Source organism: Brassica napus, chromosome C3 (genome assembly GCF_020379485.1).
Source record: "Brassica napus cultivar Da-Ae chromosome C3, Da-Ae, whole genome shotgun sequence".
Classification (NCBI taxonomy): domain Eukaryota; kingdom Viridiplantae; phylum Streptophyta; class Magnoliopsida; order Brassicales; family Brassicaceae; genus Brassica; species Brassica napus.
In genome coordinates this window covers 49788661-49801558 of record NC_063446.1, presented here as the reverse complement: position 1 = coordinate 49801558, position 12898 = coordinate 49788661, and the positions used below count along the sequence as shown (strand labels likewise).

Genomic DNA, 12898 nt, shown 5'->3' with positions numbered 1-12898 from the left:
TGGTTGGCGTCTTGACGGGTTAAATTGTGTATTGGATCGACCTCTGGTTCAACTACTGATTTAATGGCTGCACCAGAAGGAGTATTCGTAGTACTTATTTGCAATGGTGAATTAAGTTTACAATACTTACAGCGCAAAACCCAAGCTAAAAATAGTCTATAAATTGAAGTAATCTCCAAACATATTTTGTCAAAATTGCCAGATTAAACTAGTCGATCATACGAAACCCAATAACACATTACTCTCTTGGTAAACAAAGTTTTCTCATTTTCCCCAGTAAAGCTCTTTTTAGGAGTATTCGAACTCTGCTAGAAATGTGTAATGGCATTCGCAAGTCTTTCACATATATCTAGAGGAAACAAGAAGTTAAACATAACAATGTCAGTAAGACCAATGCAATAAATTTGATGAGAATCTTCTTCCCTCCTTTAGATATCCATCTTGCTGACTATCGATCCACTTTATTCTGCAGTCTGTGCTTGAGAAAAGCAAATATTTTATATTTTGAGCTACTACGATTTTTTTTTTATTAAAAAAAAAATCTACTATGATTTTCCAGACACTAAGTAGGAAGACATTTTCTTTTCATTTTGGATTTCAAAAGTATCTTTTACTGTTTGCTTTATATTCTTGGAGACATATTTTTTTTTACTGTTTTTATAATTTATCAGATAAGTAATAATTATGCAAATAATAAATTAATTTAAGAGAAAATCAAAAGCTGTTGGAGTCAATCATATACAAGTGCCCGGCCCAACTGCAAGGCTACGTGTTGAATCCTTTTAAAGATTCCAAGCATTTATAACAATACTCAACAACTGCTAATTACAGATTAGATTTGATTAATTTTATAGACGCGTGGTGTACAACCAAACCACATTCACGGATCGGACAACATTTGAATAATATCTTTCGTATGCGTTGTATCTTTTAGATTCTTTCGGATTTAAATTTTATACTTCCCTGATTTTCTTTAATTGAAAAACCTGATATTTCAACAGAAATGGAGAAGCGCAGTTGTCAAGCCTTGTGTAGAGATCAAAAGGTGAAATTAAAGAGGTGAAAAAGAAGCTGTAAAGTATGACTTTGAAGTTGATACTTTACTTCAAATCCATAAACAATCCTGCGTATATATATCTTTCTTGGTGCTACAATCCCAACGAATTTGGGGTTTATCTACAGTACTAGTTCCAAAGAAGTAAAAGCAAAGCAGCATTCTTCTTCGACGAAAAAAAGATAAAAATAGCACTAAATCAAGTTTTTGTTCTCAAACTAGCACTTAAGGTCAAAAGTCACAAAAATAACATTTAATGTTTTATCAAAAGTCACAAACTTAGGGTTTAGAGTTTAAGGATGGGGTTTAGGATTTAAGGTTTAGAGTTTAGGGTTTAGGGTTTAGATTTTAGGGTTTAGGGTTTAGATTTTAGGGTTTAGGGTTTAAAGTTTAGGGTTTATGGTTTAGAGTTTAGGGTTTAGAGTTGAGAAATGAAGTTCTGGGGATAAGATTTCAAATTTTGAAAAATAAAAAAATTAAAATTTTCAAAGGATAAACTTAGAAAGGTGCTATTTTGGTCATTTTAATTTTTGAATGCTATTTTTGTGATATAAACTTATAAAGGTGCTATTTTGGAGATTTGGCTTGTTAGATTATAAACCCAAAAAAGAATAAGAAAGAAAAAAAACCCTACAACTTGGGTATCTAAGCCCTCTCGATGTCTTGTTCTCGTGTGATAACATTTTACAAGCACATAAAATTTCTAAGCTTATCATCATCATCATCTGGAATACAAAATCCAATCCTCTCTCAATACCTTTTGTATTTTTCCAGCCTCATGCGATGGTGATTGCTTGCATATTGCCTTCAGATGAAGAAACTAAATAATCTATGATAACAACACCTTTTCTCTCATTCCAATTTGGTTGCGGAGGAGACAATATCCAAATCTTCCAAAAACAAACTTTATTTTCGTTAAAAGAGACAGGTAGTAAAGTGAGAGTGTTGAGGTGGACTTACCAAGAAAAGAAAGGTATTCAATCCGTAAAGATGACGGAGTCTGCAATGGCCAACAAAGGTTTCAAGCAAGTAGGCATAAACTTCCTAGCAAAAAAGTAGGAGGTTGAATGATTGGAAAGGCGGAGGTGGTGAATCAAGTGGGAGGAGACTTCTGTAGGCTTGTAGGAATAAGGATGACCCTTGACAGTAGCAGTCCAATTGACACGGGTGAGAGTGAAACCGGTGCAACCCAGTGGATCCTTCATGTTCATCAACGTGGGGAAGTAATGCTCCTCGGGGTAACACTCATCGGAACGGTAGCAAGGGAGCTTGAATTTTCTCCACAGGATGCGATCTTTGACAGTGAGAAGAGCGTGTCTCCTAGTCATGAGGAAGAAGTGAGAACCCACTCGGAATTTGTCGAAGGGGACTTGAGGTAACATAGCGTATCTCCCTCGAGCAATGTAGCGTTTCCAAAGCCTGGGTTCATCGGAGATGAGCTCGATGAAGCTCCGGTACCAGATTCGAACCCCTTTGGAAGTTGGATCCGGGTTTGATTTATCGAAACTGGGTGATTCGAAGAGGGATTGGTAGACGAATCTGAAGGAGTGGAGAGGAATGCAGTGCTGAGAGAGGACTGCGAAGTACGCGTTCGCCGGGTCGTCGAGAAGTGCGGTGGCGAAGAGTCGGCGCGTGGCGGAGATCAGAGTGGGAGAGGCGCGTGATGTGCGTTTGGCGGAGGTGATGAAGGCGTTCTGGAAGACGGAGCCGTTGCCGGGTCTGGTGATGTTGACGAAGGGATCTGCGTGGACGTAGACGTTGTAGAGAGATCGAGGATGGCCGGAGAAGAATCCATCCCAGATTGGCGCGAAATGGAGGTCGGAGTTTGTGAGGAAAAGGAAGGCGATTTTGAGCTTAGGCTGTGGGCTCCCGGAGGAAAGATGCGAGGAAGATCCCGCGGAGGCGCGGCGGAATAGGATCTGGTCGTCGATCTCGTCCGCGATAGGGATGAGAGATTCGCGTGGAGGAGGAGGGAAGACATGAGGGGCAACGAGGAAGAAGACGATCGGGATACAAAGAAGAAGGAAGAAGGAGATAACGAACTGGTTCGACAACATTTGCGATTTCGAAACTAGATGAATGTGCGTACTAGCTTTCCCATCTATTCACTTTCCGACTTTTTTCACCCCCAGAAGAACTTTGCACAAGATTCAGCCAATCAGGATGCGACTTGAAGCTTTGTCCTTTTGGCTTTATGACGATTTCAAGAGTGACGATGAGTCAAAGGATCTTTCAGATTTCAACTGGCAAGCTTTAAGGGGATCTCTCAGTTACTGACCATCTTATGAATGAAGAGATAAAAGGCGATGACGGAAGATGATTGTGCTTTGTTTGTTTGCGTCCGACGCCACCTGAGGGTATTTGTGTCAATCCATGACCCATACACAGTCTCTGTCCCTAACGACGTCATGTAACGATTGCGTTCCTTGCCTCTATTGACGCCCACTTGTGTTAACCCCGTTATCCTCGTCGGTGATAATTTGATCATGCTATTTTATTTATCTTTTTATCAAGTTTAGTTTTTAGGAAAATGATCAACGTCAACGTGTCTAATCTCTAGAACTAAATTGATCTCTCACGTTTATTACATTATTAACTTTAATAAATTAATATTATTTTGTAATTGTTATTATCAAAATTATATTTTAGTTATTACTTTTTATACAAAAAGGAAATTATATATATTTAAAAAATATATCTATAAACTATTTTTATTTTCGTTTTAATATATATGTATGTACCTATGTATAATCATATCAATATCATAAAGAAATTTAGTATAAAAAGGAAGATCTTTAAAGTAAAAATATATAGCAATTTGTTATATTTAAAACATGTAATTTGACAATAAAAAATTTTCCTTTATATAAATCCCAATTTCATAAACTATTTACTAATTTTCATTACTAATATATCTATTTCTATTTTCTTTTTTTTGGTAATATTTTTTTTTATAAAATCATATCAATATCAAAAAAGGAATTTAGTATCAGAAATAACATCTTAAAACAAAAATATAGTAACTTTTGATATTTAAAACATGTTGCTTTTAAAAAAAGTAATATCCTTTTATATAAATCTCTCTTTCATAAAGATTTCTTGATACTTTTTGTCTAGTAATTTTTTTCTACAATTATTAATAATGTTAGTTAAATATTTTTCATTTTAAATATAATAATTCTTTTTCATAAGAAAAAGTCAATTTAGTTGCCAAAACAGTATTTACTTTTAATACACTATAGAAATTTTTTTTCTTAATTATAAATTTTCTAAAATAATAATTATTTTTTGGATAATTATTCAGTCTCTTATTTAACAAATTCTCACACAATTTCATACAGTTTTTCTTTTCATAATTACAGATTCTCAAGCCTAATACTATGTGAATGTTTCAATATCTATAAAAATAAACAAGTAATTATTTCAAATCCAATTCCATTAGAAAATTGTTTTTCTATGAATGTGGTATTTGATCAAAGTAATTACAATACTATTACGTTCTAAAAATCTAAATGATCGACATGTTTTTTAAAAATTTAAAATTTGATTCACTTATACAACTTCTGATAACCATTTAAACTTTTTCTCATAAATTTAAACTGAAACAAAATATATCAATCTAAAAATACATATTTACAAATCTTAGATATTAAATTAAATTATATAATCTGATTTAGTATGATTAAAATTCAATTGAAAAATATATACAACTCAACATACCAAAAATAACTTAACCGATCCAAAATTTTATACCCCAAATCATATATTTAATTAAGATAACGAAATGACGTAGTTTAGAACAGTGTTATATTTGTCTTTCTTATATACAAACTACAAAATAATTTAAACTTATTAATAATTAGAAATAAAAAGTTAATCAATTACAATAATTTTATTATTTTGTAAATGTTTGTATCCGTGCATGAGCACAGGAAATCATCTAGTATATACATATATATATATATAGATGGTTAAAGCATTTTTTTTTGTTAAAGCATTTATAACATACAATTTCATATAAAATATATAATACAAGGTCATTCTATATAAATATTTTAAAATAACTTAATTTTAATAACTAGTTAATATTTTTCTTTTATTTTTATGTAATTTATTTTATTTTATAGTGTATTGCCATATTCGTTTACGTGCAGCATGACCTACAACCAATGACTAAGATAACGTTCGTTTACGTGTCGCGCGACCTACGATTTGCAACCTGCGATTAAACCTGCGACTAAAATTATATTCGTTTACGTGTCCTGCGACCTGCGACTAGTAGAGCGATCAAAATTTTCTTAATTTTTAGGTTATGTTTTTTCGGGTGACTTGCATCAAAAACTGTGAATGGTCGCGCGATCAGTCACACGACATCAAAACGAACAACAACCTGCGACATGCGACTTGCGACCAATCGCAGGTCGCAAGTTACGCGACAGAAAAACGAACAACCTGCTACCATTCGCAAGTCGCAAGTCGCAAGTCGCATGTCGCAGATTGCAGGTCGCGCGATAGGTAAACGAACATGGCTTATATATATGAAAATAAATAAAAATATTTAAAATCATAATAATTTTTTTCTTATATATTTGCAATTTTATGTACAAAAATATGACTGATTCACTTATTTACTTTCAAGTTAAAATACAATTTTTTGAGTTTTAAACTGATAAATCATAGAAGTTTGATTAATTAAATTTAGTTAAGTTTATTATCTTAGTTTTAATAAATATATATTCTTAAAATTTTATATAATTGATATATATTATTTTTAGAAAACAGTGAAAATAAATTGAAGTGATGTATTAATTGAAAGAGAAAAAGACAAAAATAGCACTAAATCAAGTTTTTGTTCCCAAACTAGCACTTAAAATCAAAAGTCACAAAAATAGCACTTAATGTTTTATCAAAAGTCACAAACTTAGGGTTTAGAGTTAAAGGGTGAGGTTTAGGGTTTAGGGTTTAGGGTTTAGGGTTTAGAGTTTAGGGTTTAGGGTTTAGAGTTTAGGGTTTAGGGTTTAGGGTTTAGGGTTTAGGGTTTAGCGTTTAGGGTTTAGGGTTTAGAGTTTAGGGTTTAGGGTTTAAGGTTTAGCGGCTAGGGTTTAGGGTTTAGAGTTTAGGGTTTAGGGTTTAGAGTTGAGAAATGAGGTTTTGGGGATAAGATTTCAAATTTTGAAAAATAAAAAAATTAAAGTTTTCAAAAGATAAACTTAGAAAGGTGCTATTTTGGTCATTTTAGTTTTTGAGTGCTATTTTTGTGATATAAACTTATAAAAATGCTATTTTGGAGATTTGCCCTAATTGAAAACTATAAGTTTAATTTTATTTTTGAATTGATTATTTAGGGTAAAGTTAAATGTGATATAAAATAGTATTATAATCAGACTAGATGTAAAATATTAATATATAATTTATATGATCAACTCTTATTATAAAAAAAATTATTTTTATAATAATTTCATAAAAATATATATGATAAAAGTATTCTAAGTATTTATTATATATTTAACATAATGTTTTATTATAATAATTCATTCAAAACAAATAGCTAAATTATTTTTTATTACAACAAATAATATTTTTACGGATGTTGTCCTTTTTGTTCGGAAAATATTATAATGAAAAGAAGAAAAATAAATTATAATGAATTTAAATATTAATAAACAGTTTATTTTAATCTATTCTTGACTATGATTTACAGCTGTTTTCGAGTTTTTTCGTGTCTATAGAACTTTTTCAGACTGAAACACGTTAAGATAGAGTTTTGGGCACAAGAATCAAGGAATGAAGCAAAATTGAGCAAAATGACTTTTCCAGGGCCAGATTAGTCGATCTTAACTTGAATCGATTGATCCCATTTCATTAAATTTTTGCTGAGCAATTTTGGATCGAGTCAACTGAATAAAATTGATTGCTAAAAAATGAATCGGTCGATCCCGTACAAGACTGGTCGATCCGGAGCCGGTTCTGCGCAAACAAAAACCATGTTTTTCAAAACATTTAGCCAGTTTAACCTAAGGATTCATGCCAGACGTGTTTGGACCTTTATTTTGAGTTTTCTCAGTAGTTTTTGGAGACTACATTACTTTTTTTTTGGAGACTACATTAATTTTACCTTGATTTTACTTTGATATGGAGATTTGTAAGATTTGGGAAGACGGCTCATACTTTGTTTCTAAAGAAGCTTTTTGAAACCCCTTTTTATTGATTTCTATTGCTATGATTTAATCTGTGATTTTATGCTCTTCAATATCTATGTCTGAGTAGATCTTTTGTTAGGTTTACGGTTTCAGTGGATTGATGATTGTGATTTGATGGAATAGGAAATAGTCTATAAGTTTTTTCATTTAGGTTGTTCTTAGTGCCTGAGCTGAATTGATCACATAGTTCCCGATCCATATATAGGTTGTTTAATGCACTGAAACTGTTCCATTAAATGCCTAAATGAAACTAGGTGAGCGAAATATTCTTAACCATTGGAAGTTGATCTTAGGGAGTTTCGTGGACATATTAAACTCGATGTTTATGCATGTCTAGTAACTGAAATTCAAATGAAGTTAGTCTTTAGGATTCTAATACATAGAGCTTAGTACTGTGGAAGTAGGCTAATCTAATTAAGTGGTTTGAGTTCTAGAACGGTTACTACTACATTTCTTGTTGAGCAATCATGTCATCCAATCTGTGTTTTACATTATTGCAACTGAAAACTACAAACAAACCTATTTCTCTTAGCTCAACTCTAATTTTGAAGAGTAGTTGTGTAACCTGAGTCCTTGTGGATCAATCCATGAAATACTATTTCGGTTCACTGTGCACTTGCTATATATTTTTAAGGGTAAAACCTGATTGTATCAATTATTAAGTAAAATATATTAATTTTTGCATGATCTTTAGAGGTTTTGTAGCGGCAGAAATATCACAGCTGAGAATATCATATGTACATAGCTCTTCTTCATGGGTCGCTTAGGTTGGGTGAGATTCAACCTTGAATTGTTTCTTTATCTAATTTAGGATCCATCAGGAAGTCAGTTTACCCGTTTGATCCAAGTGGCAGTCACAATGTTTCACAAAAAGAAAACCTCTCAATTGTTTTTAAAATCGGAAGAAACCCCCTCAGATAATATGATAGTATTAAATCCTTCAACTTACAAATTGTTAACTTCTATCATCCTCAATCACATAATCGTAGATAGAGGGTGACATACATTAGAGTTTGTAAGTTGAGGGGTTAAAACATTAAAAACATAACTAAGAATTTTTTTCTGATTCAAAAATAGTTGAGGAGTTTTCTCACTAAAAATCCTGATACTATTGTATAGTTTTGTTTATATTTGATACTAATGATACTTTTTCTGTTAAAAAGACTTTTGTATTGATTTTTTTATTTATTTTTCCTTTTTGGTACAACTGGAAATACAGTGAAGGAAAAAATTAAAAAGAAAAAAAATAGAAATAGCCAAAGCCTTAGTAAAACAATATTGGTATAATTCTCGAACCAAATAGTAAACCAAATACAAAACATATCTCATGAGCTGGACGACGCTCGCCGGAACAAACCATCAGAGACAGCCGCCACATCAGCTAAGGTCATCGCCACCGGAGAATCAAACCGGGAGGAGAAGCAACTTACACCGGAGAACTCAACCGAGCCAGCCAAGCTAAAGGTAAGAAGCGTAAAGCAGCAAACAACATGAAGACCAGATCCGAGAGTGAAAAAAAAAACAATGCTGACCAAGAGAGACGTAAAAATAAACATATCGGCCTATGTGGTGCGGAGCAGGCTTATAAATCGATCAAAATATCACCATGGCGGACTCTCCTTCACCACCACTAAGAAATCCTACTTGAAAGCTCTGTCCGCCATCCTGAAAATAATCTAAGATTAGAGAAAAGAGCCGGTGGTTCCAAAACAGTAGCCAAACCTTGACACCACGTTTCACCTCCTATTTAAAAAAATCGCCGTCGCCGCCGCGCCGATAGAAATTGAAGAGCCTGCCTCATGGTCCACATGCGCGTGAAGTAAGGATGTCAAATGGGTTGTCCATGTCCAATGGGTATGTCCAAATGGACAAAGCAGTTTATTGGATATTTTTTAAGCCCAAATTGTACCCAGTCCAAACCAAAATAGACCATTCCAATTGGTATTCTGCGGAGCCCAATTAAATAAAACATTGTTAAAATACAAAAAAATCATTTTTAACATAACTTCGTTATGTTTTATAGAATTCAAAAGCATAGATAAAGATTATACATAATCCAAAAGCTTAAATAAGGTTCTTAATGTAAAAGCATAGACAAGTATCATACATAATCCAAACTCCAGAGCATAGATAAGTATCATACATAATTCAAACTCCAAAGCATAGATTAGGTTCATACATACATAATTAAACTTCAGTCTTTCCTTATACATAATCTTCTGAACCATCATCCTCACCCATGTAGTCATTATACAAGCTCATTACACTCTTATCCATCTGAAAAAATGAATATAAACTATCATCAATATACAATCAAACATAAACAAGCATACAACAACAGTACAATCAAGTTAAGAAACAACAGAACCAAACTCATCACTATAAGCAAACAACGGAACCAAAGTGATAACATAACCATTAAGCAACTAACAATGTTAAGCAATGAACATGTTAAGCAATGAACACTGAAACCATTAACAGTTTACACAAATCACACTGACTTTACTGAAGCTAGTAAGTAACAACAACCAAAGAAACACAGAAGTGGCTATGAATTCTATTTAAAAATCGTAAATCCAACCAAAGAACACGGCGCGACAGTGGCTACGAGAATAGATTATATAAATAACAATGAAACAAAACCAAACACTTAATAATGAATCATATTCCAGCAACAAGATCAAGGAGTATAAACACTTAACACAATCCATCAACAGAATTATAAATCAGAGAATCCCATAACACTAAAAGTAACATAACACTTAACATAATCACATCTACGGTCTACCTTAACAACAAACAACAAACCATCAGCACAAACCCATCATTCCATCAACACAAACCATCAACACAATACAAGTTATAAGTTATCAACAGAAACATTATTACCTTTAAGGCTTTAATTGAGTCGGATCTTCTTCCTCACACTTTTTTTTGCTTCCTCATCTAAGGCATTTTCCTTATCTTCCTCATCCAAATCGCATCCACCTACAAAACAAGAGAAGTTACTCGATAGTTTCATATATTAAAAACTATGATTATAAATTCAACTCTCACCAATAACATCAAACCCCATGCATTAATACAATCAGAGAAATCCATCAACACAAACCCATCTCGCAAACTATCAGAGAAATCCATCTGAAGAAGAAGAGTGTTTTCTTCTACCTGAGAGAGTGAGAGAGCCGGAGAGATGGATAGACGGAGACGTGTTAAGTCAGAGACATCTCTAAGAATCGATCGAAGATGAATCAGAAGAGAGTCGTCACGAGAGAGTGAGAGAGACAAGATGAGAGTGAGACACTTTCTCCCAGTTTAGAAACCCTATTTTTTTTTGTTTATTGGGCAGCCTAGTCTAAATGTGTTTACGCATTTATTTTTGGACAAATATGGTTTTTGACCCATTTGGATTATTTTTATTTTGGGTTTAATATGAGGAGACCATTTGGGTTTGTTCATGGCTCTCCCATGGACATGAGGCCCATTTAACATCTCTACAGCAAGCTTGGAGGGAAACGAGATGTTCTCCCCCCCCCCCCCCACAGATTTAGATCGTGAAGTGAAACCACCATAGCAGACCGGAGAACATTGTGACTTCACCACCAAAAAAAAACTGAAAACGTGAAAGAAAAAAAATGTTCGGTGATGGAAATATTTTCGAGTTGCAGAGGTGGATGTATACACACAGATATGCTAACGGGGGAGTGACGAAATAATTTCTTGAAGGGCTGGAGACATTTATGCATCAAACAAATTATACACTGCTCACGCATGAAAACACTAAGATGTTCTGTCCTTGTCAGAAATGCAAGAATTCAAAATTGGCCCCTCGTGAAAAGTATAGAAGCATTTAGTAAATAGAGATTTCACGCCATATTACTATATTTGGTTTCAACATGGAGAAGGTTATAATTGTGGGAATGAAGCTAGTAATAGTAATAGTAATTTTCAGGATGAACCGTTTGATCATTTGCATAATGAAAATAGTTACCATCAGGAGGAGCAGATGGTAGATTATGATATGATTCATGATATGGTAGCTAAGTCATTTGTAGCTGATGAAGTTGAAGAACCTAACATAGATGCAAAATATTTTTATGTAATGTTAGATGTTTCGAATCAGCCAATTTACAGTGGTTGTAGAAAAGGTCTCTCTAAATTGTCGTTGGCTGCTAGATGAATATTAAAACTGATCACAATCTACCTAAAAATTGCATGGATGCAGGGGCAGACTTGTTTAAGGATTATTTGCCTGTAGACAATGTGTCTGCTGATTCTTGTTATGCGATTCATAAATTGGTTTATAGTCTTGGGTTGCCTTCGTTGACTGCTAGAACAATGAATATTAAAACTGATCATAATCTACCTGAAAATTGCATGGATGCATGGGTAGACTTTTTAAAAGAGTATTTGCCAGAAGACAATGTGTCTGCTGATTCTTATTATGAGTTTCAGAAATAGGTTTATAGTCTTGGGTTGCCTTCGGAGATGAGACGTTTGCATCGATAATTGCATGATCTATTGGAGAGATGATGAGAAGTTAGAAGAATGTCGATTCTACAAGAAGCCATGATTCAAACCGCAAGGACGAGGGCGTTACCGTACCAAAGGATGTGGTACCTACTAATTTCAGACAGGTTAAAAAGATTGTACCAATTTGAGCAGACTGCTGGAGGGAAGAGATGGCATGTCGAGCATATTCAGATGGATGGTGAGATGACTCATCCATCAGATGCAAGAGTTTGGAAACATTTTAATAATGTAGATCCAAATTTCGCTAGAAATAGCCGGAATGTGTATCTTGGATTATGCACAGATGGATTTAGTCAATTTGGAATGTCAGGGAGACAATATTCATTATGGCCAGTCTTTCTTACGCCATACAACCTGCCACCGGAGAAATGCATGCAACGGGAGTTTCTATTCTTGACAATATTAATACATGGTTCGAAGCATCCTAAAAGATCTCTAGATATTTTTCTACAACCACTTATAAAAGAGTTGAAAGATTTGTGGTCAACAAGGGTGAGGACGTATGATTGTTCAACGAAAACGAAATTTTACGATGCGAGCGATGCTTTTGTGGACTATAAGTGACTTTACTGCTTATGGGATGTTGTCTGGATGGACTACACATGAGAGATTATCTTGTCCATACTGTAATGGAATGACAGATGCGTTTCAGTTAAAGAATGGTAAGAAGACAAGTTGGTTCGATTGTCACCGTCGATTTCTTCCCATTCACCATCCGTACCGAAGAAACAAGACATTGTTTAGACACAAAAGGGTTGTGAGAGACACTCCTCCTCCATATTTAAATGGAGAACAAATTGAAGCGCAAATCGATTACTACGGAGCTCAAGAAACAGTTCGTCGTGGTGATAATTGGCATATTCCCGGTAATATGCCTAATTTTTACGGAGTTCAGCACAACTGACACAAGAAGAGTATATTTTCGGAGTTATCATATTGGAAGGATCTTCTCTTGCGCCACAACCTCGATGTGATGCATATACAAAATAATTTTTTTGAGAACATTGTGAATACAATATTGAATGTCCCAGGAAAGACAAAAGATAGCAAAAAATCGAGGTTGGACTTACCTGATATATGCTCAAGAAGTGAATTACATATAAAAAGCAAT

General features: G+C 33.9%; 1 protein-coding gene across 2 annotated transcripts; it reads right to left on the bottom strand.

Annotated features, from left to right (window-relative positions):
• Positions 1-1624: 1624 nt before the first annotated feature.
• LOC106418662 (glycosyltransferase BC10) lies at positions 1625-3672 on the bottom strand. 2 transcript variants are annotated; one of them, XM_013859408.3, is made up of 2 exons: positions 2015-3672; positions 1625-1958 (listed from the first exon to the last, which is right to left on the bottom strand). In XM_013859408.3, the coding sequence occupies exon 1, from the start codon at positions 3109-3111 to the stop codon at positions 2032-2034; it is 1080 nt and encodes a 359-aa protein (XP_013714862.1). In that variant the 5' UTR covers positions 3112-3672; the 3' UTR covers positions 1625-1958; positions 2015-2031. The 2 variants fall into 2 exon arrangements, with proteins under 2 accessions (XP_013714862.1, XP_013714861.1); XM_013859407.3 differs by having other exon boundaries at positions 1625-1944.
• Between the last annotated feature and the right edge of the window lie 9226 nt (positions 3673-12898).